This window comes from Pieris napi, chromosome 9 (assembly GCF_905475465.1).
Source record: "Pieris napi chromosome 9, ilPieNapi1.2, whole genome shotgun sequence".
Classification (NCBI taxonomy): domain Eukaryota; kingdom Metazoa; phylum Arthropoda; class Insecta; order Lepidoptera; family Pieridae; genus Pieris; species Pieris napi.
In genome coordinates this window covers 1,395,967-1,415,930 of record NC_062242.1, presented here as the reverse complement: position 1 = coordinate 1,415,930, position 19,964 = coordinate 1,395,967, and the positions used below count along the sequence as shown (strand labels likewise).

The window sequence follows — 19,964 nt, the reverse complement described above, 5'->3', positions numbered from 1 at the left end:
ATTGATACACAACTACCCTAATGATATATTTTCTTTCTTCTTTATTTATCTATCGACTAAACCAGGAATAAACCCAGAATCAGATTTTACCCATGTTTCATTAATTTTTAATAAAAAAAAATCACTGGCGCTACTACCTCTTTAGGTCTGGACCTCAGATTTCTGAATCTGTTTCATGATCATTTTTAATCTAATAGGTGATCGGCCACTTGACACACGCCGTCGACTATTTGGGTCTAAGACATGTCGGTTTCCTTCACCATTCGAGCGAATGTTAAATGCGCACATAGAAAGAAAGTCCATTGGCGCACAGCCGGCTATCGATACCTACGACCTCAAGGGCGAGAGTCGCACGTTGAAATTACTAGACCAACACTAGCCAACACGGCTAGAGCACTAGCAATTAATTTTGAATAGACATGCCAGATATTATAAATATTGCTTTAGACTAGTGAAGACAATAGTGGAATCGTTTGACATCTCAACCATCGACATATAGGAGTTATGCGCGAAAATGGTACTCGAAAGAGGAGTTTTCAAATCAGAGAATCACAGACATGGTGATAATGGTGACCTAAATAGGCTGTGAGATAATAGGATCTTGTTTCACGGTTGCTAATTCACATTAATATAAATTTCACGCCCAGTATATCATGCAACGTTCCTAATTCCGGCATTCACATAAATTTGAATATACAAAATATTTATGAAGCACTGTTATCTTAATAATATAAAGAACGTAATCAAATTAAATGCTATTAATAAAATTAATAATATTTTTCGAAAGTTTCAGTTAGTACGGATAAGAAAAATTTACACTTTTTTGTACTACGGAAGTCGCTAAGACCCAACTTCGAAAGATAACGCTTATACCTATACTCCAACGTTTATTACGTTAATAGTTGCCTGTTAAAATAAGTAATTATGTAACATTACCGGACTAAAAACGTAAATAACGGTAGTTGGTGGACTAAGACAATGATTCCATGGAAAAAAAACATCAGTGGCGCTACAACCTCTTTAGGTCTTGGCCTCAAGTGATCAGCCTACAGTGCCTGACACACACCGTCAAACAAACTTTTTGGGTCTAAGACATTTCGGTTTCCTCACGATTTTTTCCATCACCGTTCGAGCAAATGTTAAATGCGCTCACAAGAAAGTCCATTGGTGCACAGCCGGAGATCGAACCTACGACCTCAGGAATGAGAGTCGCACGCTGAAGCCACTAGGACAACACTGGTCTGATTCTATGGAACCCATTATCAAAAATATCATGGTTACCATGGTAACAAAACAGTTATTCCACAACGCCGCCATAACTCAAAGGATACTTTAAGAATCATAGACACATCAGAGTTAATTCTAATACTTTCCCTTGTTTTATCTGATTTCACTTAATCAGATTCTAATTTTCAAGATCATAATCACCTCGTAATGATCGAAATTTTTAACTATTTATTAGAAATTTAACCACATAACGCAATTAATATTCTAAGCCTGAACACTATAGTTAAAAGGCCATCCATCAATTTAATAGGTACTATTTTGGATGAAGAAAGATTCCGCTTCGATACTATCAAAAATTAATTGGGAATAAATTAGGTTAATTGATAGGCGCAAATTTGATTTATTAATGATTAACGGGATATTAGTACTAATTTGCATAATAAAGATTAATATTAATTTCTGCTATTTATCACGTGTGAATTGACTAATAAATTTTATTATGCATTTTTATTGGTGATGCAAATTATTTATTTATTTCCAATACACAAATATACAGTATTGACAATATTCTTAACACACATAGTAATAATAATAATAATTCATAAATAGAAAATTAAAACACATTTGAAAAATTGGTGTACATTTAACAATGGCAGCGTTTCCTCGCATTGCGATACCTATTCGTAGAGCGAGGAAAGCACCAGCTCTGGGGTCACCGGTACTATCTACCAGGCACTAACTTAAATCTTTAATTAGCGCCAGTGCACTAGAACCCCACGGCCAGAGAATCTCTTCTACAAACGGAACAAAATGAAAGTTGGAAGTATTGCATATAAAAGAACAATATAACTAAAAATATCAGGACAAAAATTTCTATGAAACCATATAAATTGACATTTTTTCTTACGATTAAATCGCGCTTGAATTCGCTTGCGACGTTTGTGAATCAGTGTATATTGTAAATAATTTATTGCTTCAAATATCCTAACATTCGCCATAAGTAATGAAATCTGTTATTCAAATAGTCCATGGCACAAGTGTCGAATAAATTTTAATTAAACTTAGTCGATGGCCGCTACTACAATAATTGACAAGCTCGTGATGAATCACTAACCCCGCTTGTTATATTATAACTAGGACCATCTATGTACAGGATGGTTTGCCTTAAGAGGCTCAAGATTATTACGAGATTAGTATGAGATTATCATACGATATTGCGGTTTTTTCTACCACCTCAAACTTAGAAATTGACGTTGTTTTAACATCTCATGTCCTCGTATATTTGGTCCCGGTGTGGTGATGTTCAGACATCTCTCCTATCGGTATATGAGAGTGTACCCTGTATCTCAATTGTATTTAGGGAGGTCGGAGAAAAAATCATTCTTTAAGGAGTAAAAGCGATGGAAAATCTCTTGATTATATGTCGCAAATATGTTCAAACACTACAATTAAATACTACTTAAAATATTTTTTTTGACATTTCGAATAGATTTTAATATCATTCGATGTTCTCGGTAATGATTAAAAAACTTATTAGTTCATAATTAAAACTTAATAGCTCTGATATGCTGTAACCTAATCAGTTTCATGTCATTTATAGTAGTACTTTGGGAAATAACTAAACGGACATAACATTATATAACAAAAAAAAATTAAGAAAGAGGCTTAACTCATGTTAAGTGATATCGCCGTCCAAGAACACACTCAAAGGACTCGCACGTGCGTTGCCGGCCCTTTAAGAATTGGTACGCTCTTTCCTTGAAGGACCCAAAGTTGAATTGGTTGGGAAACACAAAAGTGAAAAAATATTAACGCACAACGGGCCAAATCGGCTCTAAAGGTACTAACTACAAGTGAAATTTATTTTTTCTGTCATTAAAAACCTCTTTATTCTCTGTTCCTATTTGACAAACACCCTATAAACAATAGAAAGCGTTAATTCGATATTCAGAGTTAAACTTGTCTGTGATATATTGTTCACTTTTTAGAGGCCGTTACTTATCTGTGGACAAATCGTGTGTGACACTTTCATTGTCAACATGTCATTGATGTCTACGCAAGTTTAACGATTTTAGGAACAAGAGTATAAGAAACTCCTGAGCATTACATTTCAATTCATTTAATTGTATTAAAACCTGCACGAATAGGATATTTTTTTCTGAAATGGATTACTTGGCTGGCGATAAAATATATCGTGTAAATTTCAACATCATGTTCTATGTACATTTTCGTCATAAAGCGTCAAAATTGGCTATGTTTGGGTTTTTTTATTCTATCGAGTGAAGTTATTTAAAGCGTGTATCGATCTTTCAAAATGGATACATAAACTATTCAACTCCACCATATATTTTTTCCATTCTCCCTACTTCAATAAACGATAGCGAAAAATGGAATGTGATGATGTAGTTTGGCGACCGGATAGGTCCTTAACGTGTAGAATCAAAGTTTAGATTACGTTATTTTTATAACAACATCAAAAGTTACGGAGTTCGTTCGATTACTCGTATTAGCTGTCGTTATGTATAATACGTAACCACCTAATATTATTTCATTACAGCTACAATTCCTGAGTCACGTTCCTCAGTTGAATAGCAGTGAGATTATATAAATGCCGCTGAGTATTATGATGTGATTTGGATCAAGATTCGATTACCACAAATATACAATGCATATAATTCGATAAAAATATACAAACCCTTGAACAGATACCTCTGGTAGTTAAAGCTTCCAGAAGTCAAATGTAACTTATGGTTATTAATAAAAACAAAAAATGAATACCACTGTGAACCCAACACACCGTTACTTATGAAAATTAAGCGGCAGGATGCACCTGCGTAAAACATTAAAAAGATTTAATTAAATTAGCGTCCCCGAAATTAAAAATGAAAAACATGCCATCGCACACGGCTGGGCGCCGTCACGACACAAGCATCGCGTTTTATAACCATCAAATCGGCCGATAATTGAAATGAGTTCCTTGTAAAAAGCAGAGAAACGATTATACCAATACCTTTTAAGACGTCCGAGATACACAAATGGACTTTGTATTAGAATTTATGTCACTTAGGAGATGATATAAAAACCCGCCGACGGGTTTACACGCTATAAAAATATGGGAACGACAAGAATGTCTTCCCGGTTGTCAATCGATTGGTTTAATAATCGTAAAATGTTTTTGACCTAGTCGAGCTTTTGAATTAAAATCTTTGGACACGCTTTGGCTCAATCGCTTCTAAATGGTTTTTTACATATCGTGTCATTGACAGTGCATGTTGAGTGTGGCTTTTATCTGGTCTGTGCGTAAGGCCCACACAGTGCGAAAGAGGTTTTTCTTATAGGTGGTCGACCTTTTATAGTTCTGTGTCATCTTAGTGCCTAAACGAATGTATTGAATTGGTGATTTTTTTTTAATGAGGGTTTAAGCTAATTTTTTTTAAAGTCTGTTCAGGATTTAAATGTTATATTATAGGTCGAGAAACGTCGATTTTTGTGCTTAAGATAAGTTTAATAAAAACACCTGAAGATCTACCTCAGTAATTTCTTACAATTTCTTTTACTTGGAGCTAAAGTGTTAATAGAGAATAACAAAAATACAATCAATTTAAAAACGAAACCATTAACCAGAAACAAAATAGAATCAATAAAGATAAATCAATGGTTCAAGCGTTCTCACTGAACATTAAAAATTACAAAGAAATTTCTGGTCCACTTATAAAAATATTTATTATGCTTTGATAAAAATGTATATGCAAATATATCTAGAAAGTGTCGAACTTCCAATACAATTTTTACGATCTGTCAAGCTATCATGCATATCATTATACACAATAAAAATAGATTTTAATTATTTTGAATATTAATGAGCCAAGTTTAATTATGAAAGCATATATGGGAATCACCCTAATACATAAAATGGAAAGAGAAAAGCGTTGCTTTAAACAACGTAAAGAAACTTAGACTAAAAGTAGAAAATACAATAAACATTTATGTCTATTTATGAAAACTACATTATAATGTGTTGTGTAGGTTCAGAGGTCAAAGACGGTTCAAAGATGGCGAGAAGCAACTCAAAATTAATAAACACATTCGTTTGTCATACTTTATTCTTCATTTGTTTAAGTTTAAGTATGCATTGAACATCTGCTAGATGTATTAAATAATTTTCACATATCATGTTCTCAAGCATGTACCTGATATAAACCCACACACACACACACCCAAATACCCACTAACACCCCCTTACATACACACACACACACACTCTCTCTCTTACTCACATACACCCATACAACTTTATTTCCACTAATTTCTAAGTAATCTAGTTGACTGTTTGATGATATTGTTTTTATTTTTCTTTTTTAAAACTTTAAATTTATTTGCCTACCCATGTATATAATATACTACTTATTGTACTTACTGTACTGTACGTGTACTAATGTTATCATTCAGTATGACTTTGCTGTGGAATGGAAGCCTGGTTATCCATATCACATGTTCTTACCTAGCTTGGAAACCAGTCTGGCAATACCTCCTTAATTGTAATCGTATTGTTTGTTGCAAAATATTATATGGGAGAAATAAAGAATAGAATGAGGCTAAAAGACTCTTATTGTAATTAAAATTTAAAATATTTTAAAACTAATCGTGTCAGGTAATTAATTTAAAACAAATTTATAACAAATTCCAAAATTTTAACATCTACAAACGTGTTGTGTTAATAGTTAGGTAATTTATACCGAATTCTTAACGCCCTATTCGATTAAAAAAGATGGTCATTTTAATATTCATAATGTGCTGTGCGGTGTAAAAAACGGATGTATGGCACTCAATCTATCATAAGTTTTTATTGCTTCGACAGGCTACTATTGTATTTTAACAATAAAATACAAACAAAAAATTTAATATACTCAAGATCACTCGACGCGTTTAAATTGAAATTGTTTGTTCAAACACGATAACCATGCCGCAATACTAGCTTACGTACACGATTTTTCGATAGTTTTAATAAGTATTCGATGATGCGATTTTAACGGATTGAACGGTGCTTATCCGAAGGTATATTCGGTAGTGGGCTGATCGGTTTAAGAGAAAGAATTGTATGCCTATTTCGATACTAATTCGCTGTTTTGCTGATTGTTTTTTTCTGCTTTACCAAAAATTTCTGGTAACTTTATTGTATGCTTATTTTATCTTGTATATATTTTAATTGTATTTTTTTTGTAATACATGATTACTTCAATATGCCGTAGATTTATTACTATGTATGATGTGGTAAACTTTAATGAACAAATAAATAAAAGACATATTTATATTTTTAAAAGACAATTATACTTCAAGTATAGCCAAAGATGGAATACATAATATGTACAAAAAGGTTCAAACATTTAGGAAACTTAGGAAAAAAATCAAAAAGTAATAAAGCAATAGCTAATTCGGCTGTGGTGTGTGAAAGTGTGCGTACGTGTATATGGGGTGTGCTTATGTATTGTGGTGATTTATCGCTATGGATATTCTAAATATTTTTAAGCATATTCCTCGACAGCTTAAACAAATCGAGACTTACAAAGTGATCGTTGTGTTGTGGGCTGCGCGATACAAAATTAAGTGTTTTGCGTGTTAAAGCGAAACAATGCGCGACAGGATAAAGAAAGTGTAATTTTTTTAGTAGTGATTTAATTTTATTGATAATAAATAATATGATGCTTTATATTTTGTACCATTAACTGATTTCCGCAGCCCTGTAATTGTCACCTAGGCTTCAATACGGAAAAGGCCATTACCGGCATTTTAATCCAAATAGGACACAATACGTTTTTATTACATGGGCTACTTTTAATTCATTTATGATGTTGATTTCGACACAGGAGCGAGAGTATATATAGGTTGAGAGGAGTAGATTTTTTGAAACTTTATAATTAATTAAAGATTTTATTTTTTGAAGTTATTTGATTTTTTTTCTTTTTATAGCTTTGGAAAATCTCTTAAAATAGGTGTCCAACTACAGGGTTATTAACAATTATTTATTTTGTAAATATTACCATTTAAAAACAGTTTGATAGGATAAACCAAAAATTATCCTGGTTTAATTTATTAAAGTTAATTTTAAGATTTAGTTTAGTTTATTTGATTGTGGTTCCATTGATACATATCCTGTACTCATTTTGTTTTATTTTATAATAATAACTCATAAGAATATCGAGATCCTTTCTGCAATTTAACAAAGCCCTAACGAACAAACATCTAACAATAATTCATTTTATATTAATTTCCGTTCAACTATACGTAGATCACCTATAAAAAACCCTATTTCTTTGTTCCATTGAAGACCTACGAGGCGATTATCCTATGGCATGTTCATTTATAGACTTTTGGCGTCAAATCATTTTATACGTCAATATTTTTTAATCACAGAGATTACACTCAATAACAAGTAATAACTAACTTCATGCTTCATAAATTACTTTACGATGTATTAGGCTGTTATCTTGTTACCTTTTTTAACGCTGAATATGTTTTAAATATTGAGACAGATCATTTATCGCGCTAAAGACATCAATGTAATGAAACCCTTGAGTTATTACAGCTTAATAAGTTCATTAAAGCTTGTCGATCGTTCAAGTTAAACGATCTTGTTTATAAATTTATAAGCAATTTTTTTGTCTGAAAGAACTGATTAGAGGCCAGACCAATGCCGTAACTATACCATCTGGGGCCCGTGGGAAATCTTCTTTCAGGTAAATCTTCATCAGTAAAAGTCGCTACTCAGTTTAATTTTAAAAAACTTCATTTACAGCGTACTCAATTACACGTTGTATATGTCCCACTAATGGCCATAGGCCTCCTCTCTTAGGCGAGAGGGAATGGTCTGTAGTCCCCACGCTAGCCCAATGCGTATTGGAGACCTCACATTCATCCATACAACATAATATCTCTTGGGCAGGGGCCCTCTTGGGTTGGGGGCCCGTGGTATTTTGCCAGCATTGCCACCCTATTAATACGCCACTATAGTCTAACCTAATCTAAACGTTAGTATCAGACGTTTTAGACATAAGGGTCATACTTAGCGTCTCAACTCAGAATCTACCCAAAGACGTATACGTCGCGACATTTACCTTATTGCAAATGAAAATTAAATCCATTCCGAACCGACCACTTTTCGTTCAGAACCTTTGAACAACATAATAATGAATCACCTTAATTAAAAAAATTAATCAAAAAATAAATACAAGACCAAGCCTTTCGTTAGCCTATTTATAGTAGACCTGCTAATAGGCAAACTATTATTAACGTCAGTTATGGCTGGACGTTTAATTAACCGCGGACACTTGTAACTTGAGCTGCAAGGGAACCCACAATTACGCATATTGGTGGAAGAGATCAAAAGGTGCGGCCGATGTATTTAATATTAAGAATTTTACGTTGTTCATAATTTCTGACTGTCTAGGTGGAATCTCAATGATTTTTACATGATTGGTAGACATTATAGGTAGTCGCTATGTGGCTGTGTTTCGTGGTAAAAATAAAACAAGAGTTATTTTCTCGTAACGCCCCCATAAACATAATATTTTTTAAGGCCGGCAACGCACTTGCGAGCCTTCTGGCAATGTGAGTGTCCATGGGCGGTGGTATCACTTAACATCAGATGAGCCTCCTGCCCGTTTTCCTCCTATTTATAATGATTTATTTTCTACAACTAAGGATACAAACATGATATACAAAGTAGTTTATTGATTAACCAGTCACACATACCCTCTCACAAACACGCACACACATAAATAATTTATAAGTATTATATTTTACCAGGGTAGGCCGTTCCTGGAAATTCTTTATTAATACATACATTTGGTATTGTAATTTTTAATAAAGCCATTGGCTACCTTAATAAAAAAACTAAAATAAATTGCGTTTGCCTTGTTGCCAGGCGTCTTTAACCCTGAAATCAAAGTTCAATTCCCGGCTGTGCGTCACTGATTTTTAGTATGTGCGCAATTAACACTATAAGGTGAGCCTCCTGCCCGTTTGCCCCCCGTTCTATAAAAAAAAATATAAAAAAAAAAAATCAGTGTGAACGTCAAATATGTTCCAATCGTGTGAATGGCTGATCACCAACTAAACTTGATAATAAATATGTATTAAATAGAATTTGTGTATGCCCTGCATCTGGGATTAGGACTTGACTTTAATGAAACTGAAGACGCTAGCAAGCAATATATTATATTAAACTAGCTGACCCTGCAAACGTTTGTTTGCCATGTATATTATTTCTAGGAAACATTTTTTAGTTCAATAAAAATAACTATCTTCAATAATAAAAAATAGGGGTTGATCGTAGAAGGGTGAAAATTAGGGATTGTATGTATTTTTGTATCCTGTATCATATAAAAATAAAAACAAAAAAAAAATTTAGGGTGAACACCCCTACTTATCACTTAGGGGTTTGGAAAATAGATAGTAGCTGATTCTCAGACTTACTGAATGTGCATAAAAAATTCATAAGAATGGGTCGAGCCGTTTCGGAGTATGGGAACACATTGTTTGACACAAGAATTTTATTATATTAAATAATAATTGTATGTAAAGATTTAAAATTGAAGGTGTGAAACTCGCAAAAGGCTATAAAATTAATACCTATTTGGTAGAAACGGAAAATCTCCGAGTACTTGATTAGCCTTTAGACACTGGAGAAAGTTAAGTTAAAAAAAATAATTAGAGGTTGTTTCAATAATAATATTGTTGCGGAAGGCACATTATAGCTCATCAGTGTGCGTGTTGAGATACTTTTAAATATGAGTGCTTGTGTTAATAATCATAATTATTAATTGTATTTTAATAAGATATTTTCCTATTTGATATATCTACTGACACAGTCCCGGCTTCGCACGGCTGGATAGACTTTATATTGATGCCTTCTATAAGTGTGGTACATCACTTTGCTCTATTGTCAAGTTTCCGAAGCGTACGCGATAGATATATTTTATGGGTATTTTTGGTATAACTTTCAAAAAACAATAACCCAAGTTCAATGGGAATAATGTAGGATCCCGATGATGAAAGAATTTTTCAAATCGTTCAAGTAGTTTCGAAGCCTATTCAATCAAACAATCAAATCTTTATATTGATAGTAATTTCTCATGCACTGGTCCGGAAAAGCCTTGATATCAATACTCCATTAAGAAGTGCATTGAGACTACCATCAATACAGATAACATCTTTTATTCTTCAAAAGACCACCTGTGCACAGCTGTGTTAATTAATTTATCGTCACGTCTGTCCTTTGTAATGAAGTCTTAGTCCTAATTTATGACGTTATAAAGATTAATACATAAATTTGGGTGTCTGTAAAGTCGGTTTACGGACTAATTTTACGCGATAACGTCATAACAAAACATTGATGAAAAATTGCATACTTTTATGAATTCAATTGAATTGTTATCACTAAATTATCATTATTTTCTATAATACAAAGCAGAAGATAATTGAAAATTATCGTATCGTACCTCTCTATCGCTTGCACACTCGGCTCAGACGTAACGTGCCAATGAGTCATGTTAAGCTCAGCTTAGTCGGAACGTGACAAAGAGTAATGTTACGCTCAGCTCAGACGAAATGTGACAATGAGTCATATTACGCTTGGCTCAGGCAAAACGTGACAATGAATCATGTTACGCTCGGCTCAGGCGAAACGTGACAGTGAGTCATGTTACGCTCAGCTCAGGTGAAACGTGACAAGAAGTCAGGTTTTATCATGCGTGCAGCCGGCGTTCGACCACTTATAAGACGTTATCACGAAAATAAACTTCCTAACTATCACGTGTTTATGCCGTAATTTAAAATATGCAATATTATTGCAGTTTAATCAAAAACCTCGCCTGAAAAGACCAGATTCCATTCGTAAATATATTTATTTTTGCATTGCTTTATAATAAATAATATAAGCTTCGCCTTAACACATTGCTTGTTTAATTATTTTTACATCATTGCTAACGCGACAATTATTCAACAAAATCTCAAATACATTTCAAATGTACTTAGTGCGTAGCCTTTATTTGAATACTAAGGGTAAGACACAAAAATTTAACATCATACAGTTTCTTTCTTTAGTTCTTCGAAAAACAGTCCTTCGTGTTCCCAATAAAGACGCCCACGCAAGTAAAAGTCGCTTTCCAAACGATTGTGCACCATGACAAGTCAACAAAGCGTATGTAGAAAAACTTTAGAAAGTCTACTGCAGATGACTGGTGCGAAGGGGTAGGCTTTTGTTCGAATAAACCTTAGGTTTAGCTTGCTTTAACTGTTTCTAGCCGATACCGTTTCTAACAAAAATGTCTGTTATTGTAATAGGTCAACACTCCTGTTTAGTTTATACAAAACAATCTAAGAAACTTTCTCGTACTTAAGTATCTTAAAACTATTTATTACCAATAAAATTTGTATAAATTAATGTGTTTTTCATTTTTAATAGACAGTATTTATGCATTCGATATGCTTTTATTATTAATACTTTTTTTAACATATTAATATAATAAATATCATAGTAGTACTGTTTAGTTTTTGGGTCTAAGAAATGTCGGTTTCCTCACGATGTTTTCCTTCACAGTTCGAGCGAATGTTAAAAGCGCACATAGAAAGTCCATTGGTGCGCAGCCAGGGATCGAACCTACGACTTCAGGGATGAGAGTCGCACGCCGAAGTCACTGGGCCAACACTGCTTTCACAGTAGTACTAAACAATGTGTTAAGCGTTTATATGACATTATAAATAATAAATATAAGTTAAAAATAAAAGCACTAAACGTCTCATGATGGAAAGTGCATTTCGTCCAATTTGTTATTACTTCATGCAGACATATTTATTAAACAATTGGCCTTGAAACGTAAGCTTCAAAAAATTTGTCAACTTTCTTTACCGAAATCATATTCGAATACTAATTTCTTACATAATCACAGTGAACAGTTGTAAAACAGTAGGTGGCACTTTTTATTATTGATAAGTGACCCTTCACGCTATGGGAAAATATTTTTATATTATTGAAATTAAAATAATCTGGATGAGTTTATAACGTCATCAACTTTGTATTGGTTTCCATGACAAAGTTGATTTTAGTTTAGTTAGTTTTTGATGACCTAATTTCAAGACGATTTTTGACAAAAGACATCCTCTTACGCCATAATGGGGTATGGGGAAGATTAATTAATTATTATGTTTTATTAATAAAGTTTTAATACAAGCATTCTACTGACTGTCCCTAGTTAATCATTGTTTTGGGAATCGAACCCACTACCTCTGACAAGTGTGTTAATAAACTCAAATTCTTTTAACTCCCATATTCTCCAAAAATTGGGTATGGTATGGATCCAACACTGTTTTTGTTTGATTGATGAAGTTTTACAATTAAAAAAAATATGTTTACTATGGAATATAAGATACAGGTATCACTTATTCCACATCATTAAATTTGAATTTGTAGGCATCCCTACTCATCGGCAAAGAAGACAGAGGGTGTAGGCCGAGAGAAAAAGCCGGCGTAAAAAACTCTCGGTACTCTTTTAAAATAGCCAATCATCAACATCACATTTTAAAACAAATATCGCAAATTAATTAGAAGTAGCCTATCTAGCACTAGGATCTTTTATCAACTAGATAATCGTTAAATTCATAGTAAGCCTTTTTTCTTTAATACATTCTTTAAATTTATTAAAAGGCAGAGATAAAATAGCTTCTGGGATTTTATTAAAGAAAGGTATCCATTTTCCCAAAACAGAATTACTAACTTTAGATAGTCTAGTACAGGGAAATTCCGTTTGCTCCTAGTAACATCGTAACATTGTTAACGATCAACCCTATACCTAGCGTGTAATTGTTTTGGGAATCGATCCCACTACCTCCCTCCATTGGCGTTAAGAAATTTGTAGAGGCAATTCGTCGTACTTACAAACAAAACATACAAACAATAACATTATCGATAAAGATTTGAAAGACAACATGGCGTGTCAATTTAAAGCAAAGCTTCGAAAAAGTTCGCAATTCAAAATAAAAAAAAGGGTGCGTGTACTTAGGTACGCGCGTAAGAAGTTATACTTCTTTGGCATTATTAAAAATAGTTTTTGATTGCATGCAAATAATTAATTACAATTAAATAATCAAAGATTGGAAAAGGAGTCATTATAGTCAATAAAGTTCAGTTTACATTTGAAAAATTAAATAAATAAATATTCATTATTATTCTCTTACATTAAGTGTAACATAAATTCTATTATTATTCGAATGTTGTTTTTAAATTATGTCCAATGCCGTAGCATCATCCGTGGGCAACTTCATTCTGTTAATTTTGTGTCACGGTGCGCGCGCATCGTAAAATTTCACTCTCATCAATTTTTCATAACGCGTCTAAAGAAGTATAACTTATAAAACTTTATAACTTCAATTCTGGTTTAAACTTACACCGCGTACCTAATAAAGAAATGCGATCGATCTTAAATTTCGGTAATTCATCGCTGACAAAAACATTCCTATCTCATTAATACGTCTTCAACGCCCACATCGTTGCTTAGAAAAAATGTCTACCTTTGAATTTCAATAGTCTAGACATGTCGTAATCGCAGTAGTAATATGAACCTATACACAAACAATACGACACTGCCCACATACATTATGCAAATTATAAAGAGCGAAGTACTTAGCGAAACCTTTTGTATAGTTAGTTTTTGTGCTACGCTAATTAAGTATATCTGTGGTAATTATAATCTGTAAATATTATATAAAAGCAAGCGACATTCGCGGGTCTATGTTCTTTTATTGTTTTGAAATAAATATAGACTATGTTTCAGGGTACTATATTATCCTACTAGTAGTACCCTAGTACCTACAATTTTTTTTTATAGAACTAGGAAAAAATAAAAATTATTGGATTTGCGTTCTCTAATTGCCCTAATATCTCATAAAATCTGATAAAATCCAGGCTGATTACAGATGGATTAAAAATTCAAAAAATAGAACTAGGGTCAAACTGGCAGGAATTCACCTGATGTTAAGTGATACCGCCCTTGGACACTATCAACGCCAGAGGGCTAGCGAGTGCGTTGCCGGCCTTTTACGAATTTGAAATTCTGATGGAGAACTTTTGACATCCATCCAGTAGTTATTATGATTCAGAAGAAATAAGATTTATATTTATACTTTTTTTATGTTGCATTTTTGAATTATGGAACTCAAAAAATCCACTTTTGAATAAAAGCTATGGGGGTTAAAATTATCGTAAATAGTCACCTCATTCACCTCCTAACAGTTTTAATGAGTTTTTATAATTAATAAAACATAAAATATTCACATTTTTATTTATTATTTATTTATATAAATCCATTAGTACACAGTAAGGGTTCTTACGTATATAATAATCCTTTATCCATTGAATCGAACCCACGTCTCGGTACTAGCTTATGTAACATATAATATCATAAAGCATGTACATAATTAATTTCTTTCCCATTTTGGCGCGTATGAAATTCACTGGGTGGGCCTAATCGATTTATCATATCATATTACACTACCAAAAGCGTTTTATTTATGACGATAATAACTCGATATACTCTTTAGTCTATGTATAACATTTATTATTATATTAACATACTATAATATTCAATGGTGCCACAGTATTTCTTGAACAGTAAAGTACAAACGAAAAACGCGTAGTCACGGAATCTGTCCGCTGCAAAACGCTGCATTTATGGAACTACAGAACTATCATTACATTATAAAGCTGTTATCGAATTACGTAATCAATAGTATTTATTCATTTATACTTCATTGCCTTAATACACATAATTATACATATAGAAAAAAATAAAAAGTAAGTAGGTTACATAAGTTATTAGGCAACGGGCGGCCTTATCGCTAACAAGCGATTTCTTCCAGGCAACCCTAAAATGGCACAATAGAAAAAAACATCTACAGAGGGTAAAGTACAAGAGACGCATAATTAATTTCCAAAAAGATACTAAAAATAACATTCAACTATAACTAAAATTAAATAAAATAAAATCTAAAGAAAAGGTATATTAGGGACATTGGAATCAATTGAAGTTATGTGGTAAGCTTATAGAACTATCTATGTGGAAACTATATAAATATCAGAACTTAAATTGCCGCATTCCTTGTTGCTATGGGCTCAGATTTTTACTGTTATGTTTTAATGTAACAGGGGGCAAACTGTCACAAAGCCGATGTTAATTGATACCGCCGCCCATAGACACTCACATTGCCAGAGGGTTCTCATGTGCGTTGCCTGATTTTTAAGAATTGATACGCTCTCTTCTGGAAGTTGAAGTAGAATTCGTTCGAAAATACATCGGTGTGCAGCTGGTTTCATAATTATTATTATGTTACCTAATTTTCGTGAGTTCTCAAGAGATGTTGCAATGTCAAAAGTGCTTCCCGGATTGACAGCCATGATTGCTCTCAGTTTAAATATATACAGAAAAATATGCAGTCTATTTGAGATATATTAAAAGCATACTTTACCAAAACTGTCAGTTTCAATGCTAAGTTAAATTAAGTTTGCCTTGTCCTACTGAATATAATAGTCTATGCCTGTGGTTAAGGCAATGTAACCTATACAAAGAAGCAATAATGAAATATTACGTAACTTGAGTAAAAAAGAAATACATGATGCCATTAAAGAAAATTATATTTTTTTATAAGAACTTTTGATGTTATTTTAAACTAGCATTACCCCGCGGTTTCGCTCGCAGTAGGTAATGACAGAATTTTTTAAATCAGTCCAAGAATTTTTATCTTGATTATTATAAATTGTTAAAAATAAATACAAAAACTCAAAATGCAGAACTTTCTTCATGTAATATTAGAGAAAATGATACAAAATAATTTGATCTTTTCGAGTTCCGACTCGGGATAGCCAAACAGACAATTGCCCATGGGTAAAACATTGTTTTTGTAGATACTGATACATTCTATAATACTGTACAACATTTTTGTTCTATCATCGATAGTTTCAGTTTTTTCAGATTTTTTCACATCTTGTGTTATATGTATTATTGCATTTTTATTAGGGATCTTATTTTTTTTTCAAATGTAATATGGCCTATGTCCGTCAATGAAGAAGTAGCTTTCTAGTGGTGAGAGAATTTTTGAAATCGGTCCAGTAGTTTTTGTGTGTGAAAACATATAAAAACACAAATGTTTCCTCTTTATAATATCAGTATATATTACCGATCGTCATACAGTATTATCCATATATCCGCCTTCATCGATAAGACTCTTGGCGAATAAACCGGAGTCCAGGATTCGATTCCTGGTGATACTTTAATTCTTAAGCATAGAACGACTACATACTTGTTATTCAAAAAGCTTTAAACAATCATATCTCTTTCAAATGAAACTTTTATCGAATTTTTTTTTGTGAACTGCTCTTTTAGCAACTTTTTTTACCCTTGCTCTACTATCGTTGATACATGGCGCCATTGCCTCCATTACCAAAAATCTCCATATCATTTAATAAACATTATCAGATAATATTTCATAACTGTTGAATTTTCTGCCACATTCAAGTTAGGAAGTGCAATTTCCTTGCGCTGGCCTCTAAATGGCAAACACTCGAAGCACTGTGAATTGAGATTTAGCGGAAATAATTTTATGTCCTCAACATTGATGAGGCCCACAATGTCAGTCTTGACACTTCGTAAAGTTGAAAGGCAACTGTAAATTTCCTACGCTCGTAATTCATAGCTTAACATTCTACATTGTAATAAACCTATTTGTAAAGAAATTTTGATTCGCAAGATTCCTGTTTGAGGGTTTAATATAGGACTATCTAATATTTTTAATTTAATTTAACATAGGCTTCGCTGAAATAAAATCGCAGCCTTGCGATTCTGTAACTCACTTTTCGAATTCTTACAGCGGTTTTCGCAGCGTCGGTCGCGCTCAAATCAGTCGTGAAGCAGTCATTTTACGATTTGGCATTCTGATAAGGAGAGAGCTTGTAGTTTATTGTTTATCGGAATAACTGTGTTGTGTTGCTGTAATTTTAGCAGAAAGTTCAACAGACGTAAGTATTTCAGTATTTAACTTAGTGATTCACCCTTCTAGATAACATAACGTTAAAATAATAAAATAAAAGAGAAAGTTTCCGGGTTAAAGTTACAGCAATATTTTGAGAGAAGATTTTGTGTTAAATAATACTCCATACGATTGGCTACCCTCATACCCTTAAACATTTCTTAACCTTATCCTATCCCAATCAATCGTGACTTGTGTCATTCATGTATTTCCTTTTCTTTTCCATTCATGACTATGGTTTTTTTAGGATTTAGTTCTGCACTTCTTACACTTTACTGATCATATTTATTTTTTAGTTTTATCACTTATTAGGGTTGCCTGGAAGAGATCGCTTGTTAGGCAAAAGGCCGCCCGTTTCATCTCTTAAAATTTTTATGTATTATGTATTTATTTAAAGTGAAGTGTGAATAAATAAACAAATAAATAAATGATGTAGTTTTAGCAGGAGGTTCGACAGAAGAATAGTTTAGTGATTCACCTTCTAGATTACGAACTAAGTCAATTTAAAGTCAAAACAGTAACAATGTTATCAATTGGATTAAGTAATTTATTTCTATATCCAATAGGTACACATCACCACAACAAACCATATAGCGTTTGACTGTGAAGGTCTATGCAGTCCTAAGGGTAATCTAGCCCCCCCCCCCATCACTTGCACGTATAATAATCATCTACTATTAATAACTAATATGAATGAAGTACTCACGTGTATACAGTTAGTAGCATCCAGCACTGAAGTCGCGCGCCGGGAAGCCACGTGACGTAGCGACCAGACAGCGCGCAGTCGATACAATATACAATATAAAGCATACCACTCCTGTGGTGGTCACTTCACTTCCCCTGGTCACGTATGGGCGCCGGCACACTACTTATCTAAACACCGGCTGTCGATCGCCGAACTGATATTTCTCACGCACAAAACCGAGGTCACTCTCCTCTGAGCACACCCCAGCATCTTTATCAAGTTATCACGCACACAATTAAACTTTAAAACCCGCTAAACCAATCCCATATTGCACCTGAAACAAAATAGCACTCGTTAGTTACGATCCAAAAGAATTTTAGGGCGCAATAAATCACACCTTCACGCGATACCTATTGTTTAAACGCTACCAAGCAAACAAAAACTTTTATTTTTCCTCCAACAGAAAAAAGCGGACGGGGATTGTGCAATATCACAACAGAAAAGTCATTAAACAATACCTCTGCCGAGAATTGAGGTGTTTATTATATTATCAGTAGGCAAAAAGTAGGCTTCAGGTAAGCGACGCTTTTTGCATTACGGGGAACTTATTATGCGGGATTTATGTCACTTTTTGCAGCGTCCGAACTAATTATTGTTATCTGCTTTTTGCTTGACCATTGCTTTTCTATGGGCAATAATGGCTCACTAATTCTCATGACACCTTCGAAGTCAAGACGTCAATCGGTTCGTGCGTTTCAATGGCATTGTGTGGACGCACAAAGCCACCCGCAATTCCTACTGTGCTTACGTTTTTATTTGTCGACCGTACTGGAAGTCGCTTCACCGATCTACAGCCTAATACTAACGACTTTCGCTAATATGATTACCATATCGCTGGCCGTTTCAATCTGCCCTAATGGCCTACCGCAGGGTTTGCAAATTAAATCCAGCGATGTGTATCGGCCTGTGGCAAAGCGAAAAAATAACAATAAAATATCGAATTTAGAACGGCAATCCGGGCGCGGTGCTTATTATTTTAGCCAACAAAGTAGAAAACCATTTACAATAAATCATTTTGAATGCTTTCTTGGTTCCCATGCGCCGAGCGGGCGATGCAAAGGGTGATTTCTGTCTGAGTATACATAAATAAAGGTGCCTTGCAGATCTCAGGTACATTGGTAAGTTCACGTACATCGAGATAGCGTTACTGGACATGACTTAAAATAAAATTATAGAGAACTAGCTGCCCCCGCGAACTTCGTTTCTCGTTAATGAGGTTTTACTTAGCCTACCTTTTTAGTACATACCAACATGGGACACCTATTTTTTATTTGTAAGTTCTTAATAAATAGATAGAAATTAAGGGTTGTATGTATTTTTGTATGCTGTATCTTAAAAAAATGAAAATAAAATATTTTGACTAAATAATAAAAAATAAAATTTTGGTGTGGGCACCCCTTATTACTTAGGGGGTTTGAAAGATAGATAGTAGCGATTCTCGGACTTACTGAATGTGCATAAAAAATTCCAAAGAATCGGTGAGCCGTTTCGGAGGAGTATATGAACGAACATTGTGACACGAGAATTTTATATATTCGATAATGAGTTGATTTGCAACCGCTATTTTGGTCTCTCAAAACTTTGAAAGTGGATAAGTCTGTGGTATGGCTAATTGCTAATTTATGTATGAAAGCTCACGTTTAAATTGTCATTCGACTTTCTTGCTCGCTTGTATAAGATCGTTTACAAATTCAGTGTTCTCAGCTTTTATACAGCTTATTTCATTCAATAAGGAATTTTCAAATACGAAGTATTGTATTAGTTAATTGTTTTCACAACACAAACACATATACAGTATTTACAGAAAATAATACACATATATATTTTGTACCCTTTGGAGTCAACTCTTGGGCTGTGGGGTTCAAGTGCACAGGCCCTAATTAAAGATTTAAGTTGGCGCCTGGTAAATAGTACCAGT

General features: G+C 33.5%; 1 protein-coding gene across 2 annotated transcripts in view; it reads right to left on the bottom strand.

Annotated features, from left to right (window-relative positions):
- LOC125052439 overlaps positions 1–19,964 on the bottom strand; it is a 108,134-nt gene that overhangs the window by 79,246 nt on the left and 8,924 nt on the right. For both annotated transcript variants that reach the window (XM_047653288.1, XM_047653289.1), the window contains exon 2: positions 18,008–18,320. In XM_047653288.1, the coding sequence (XP_047509244.1) occupies positions 18,008–18,111 (104 nt within the window). In that variant the 5' untranslated portion in view covers positions 18,112–18,320. The remainder of the gene's footprint in view (positions 1–18,007; positions 18,321–19,964) is intronic.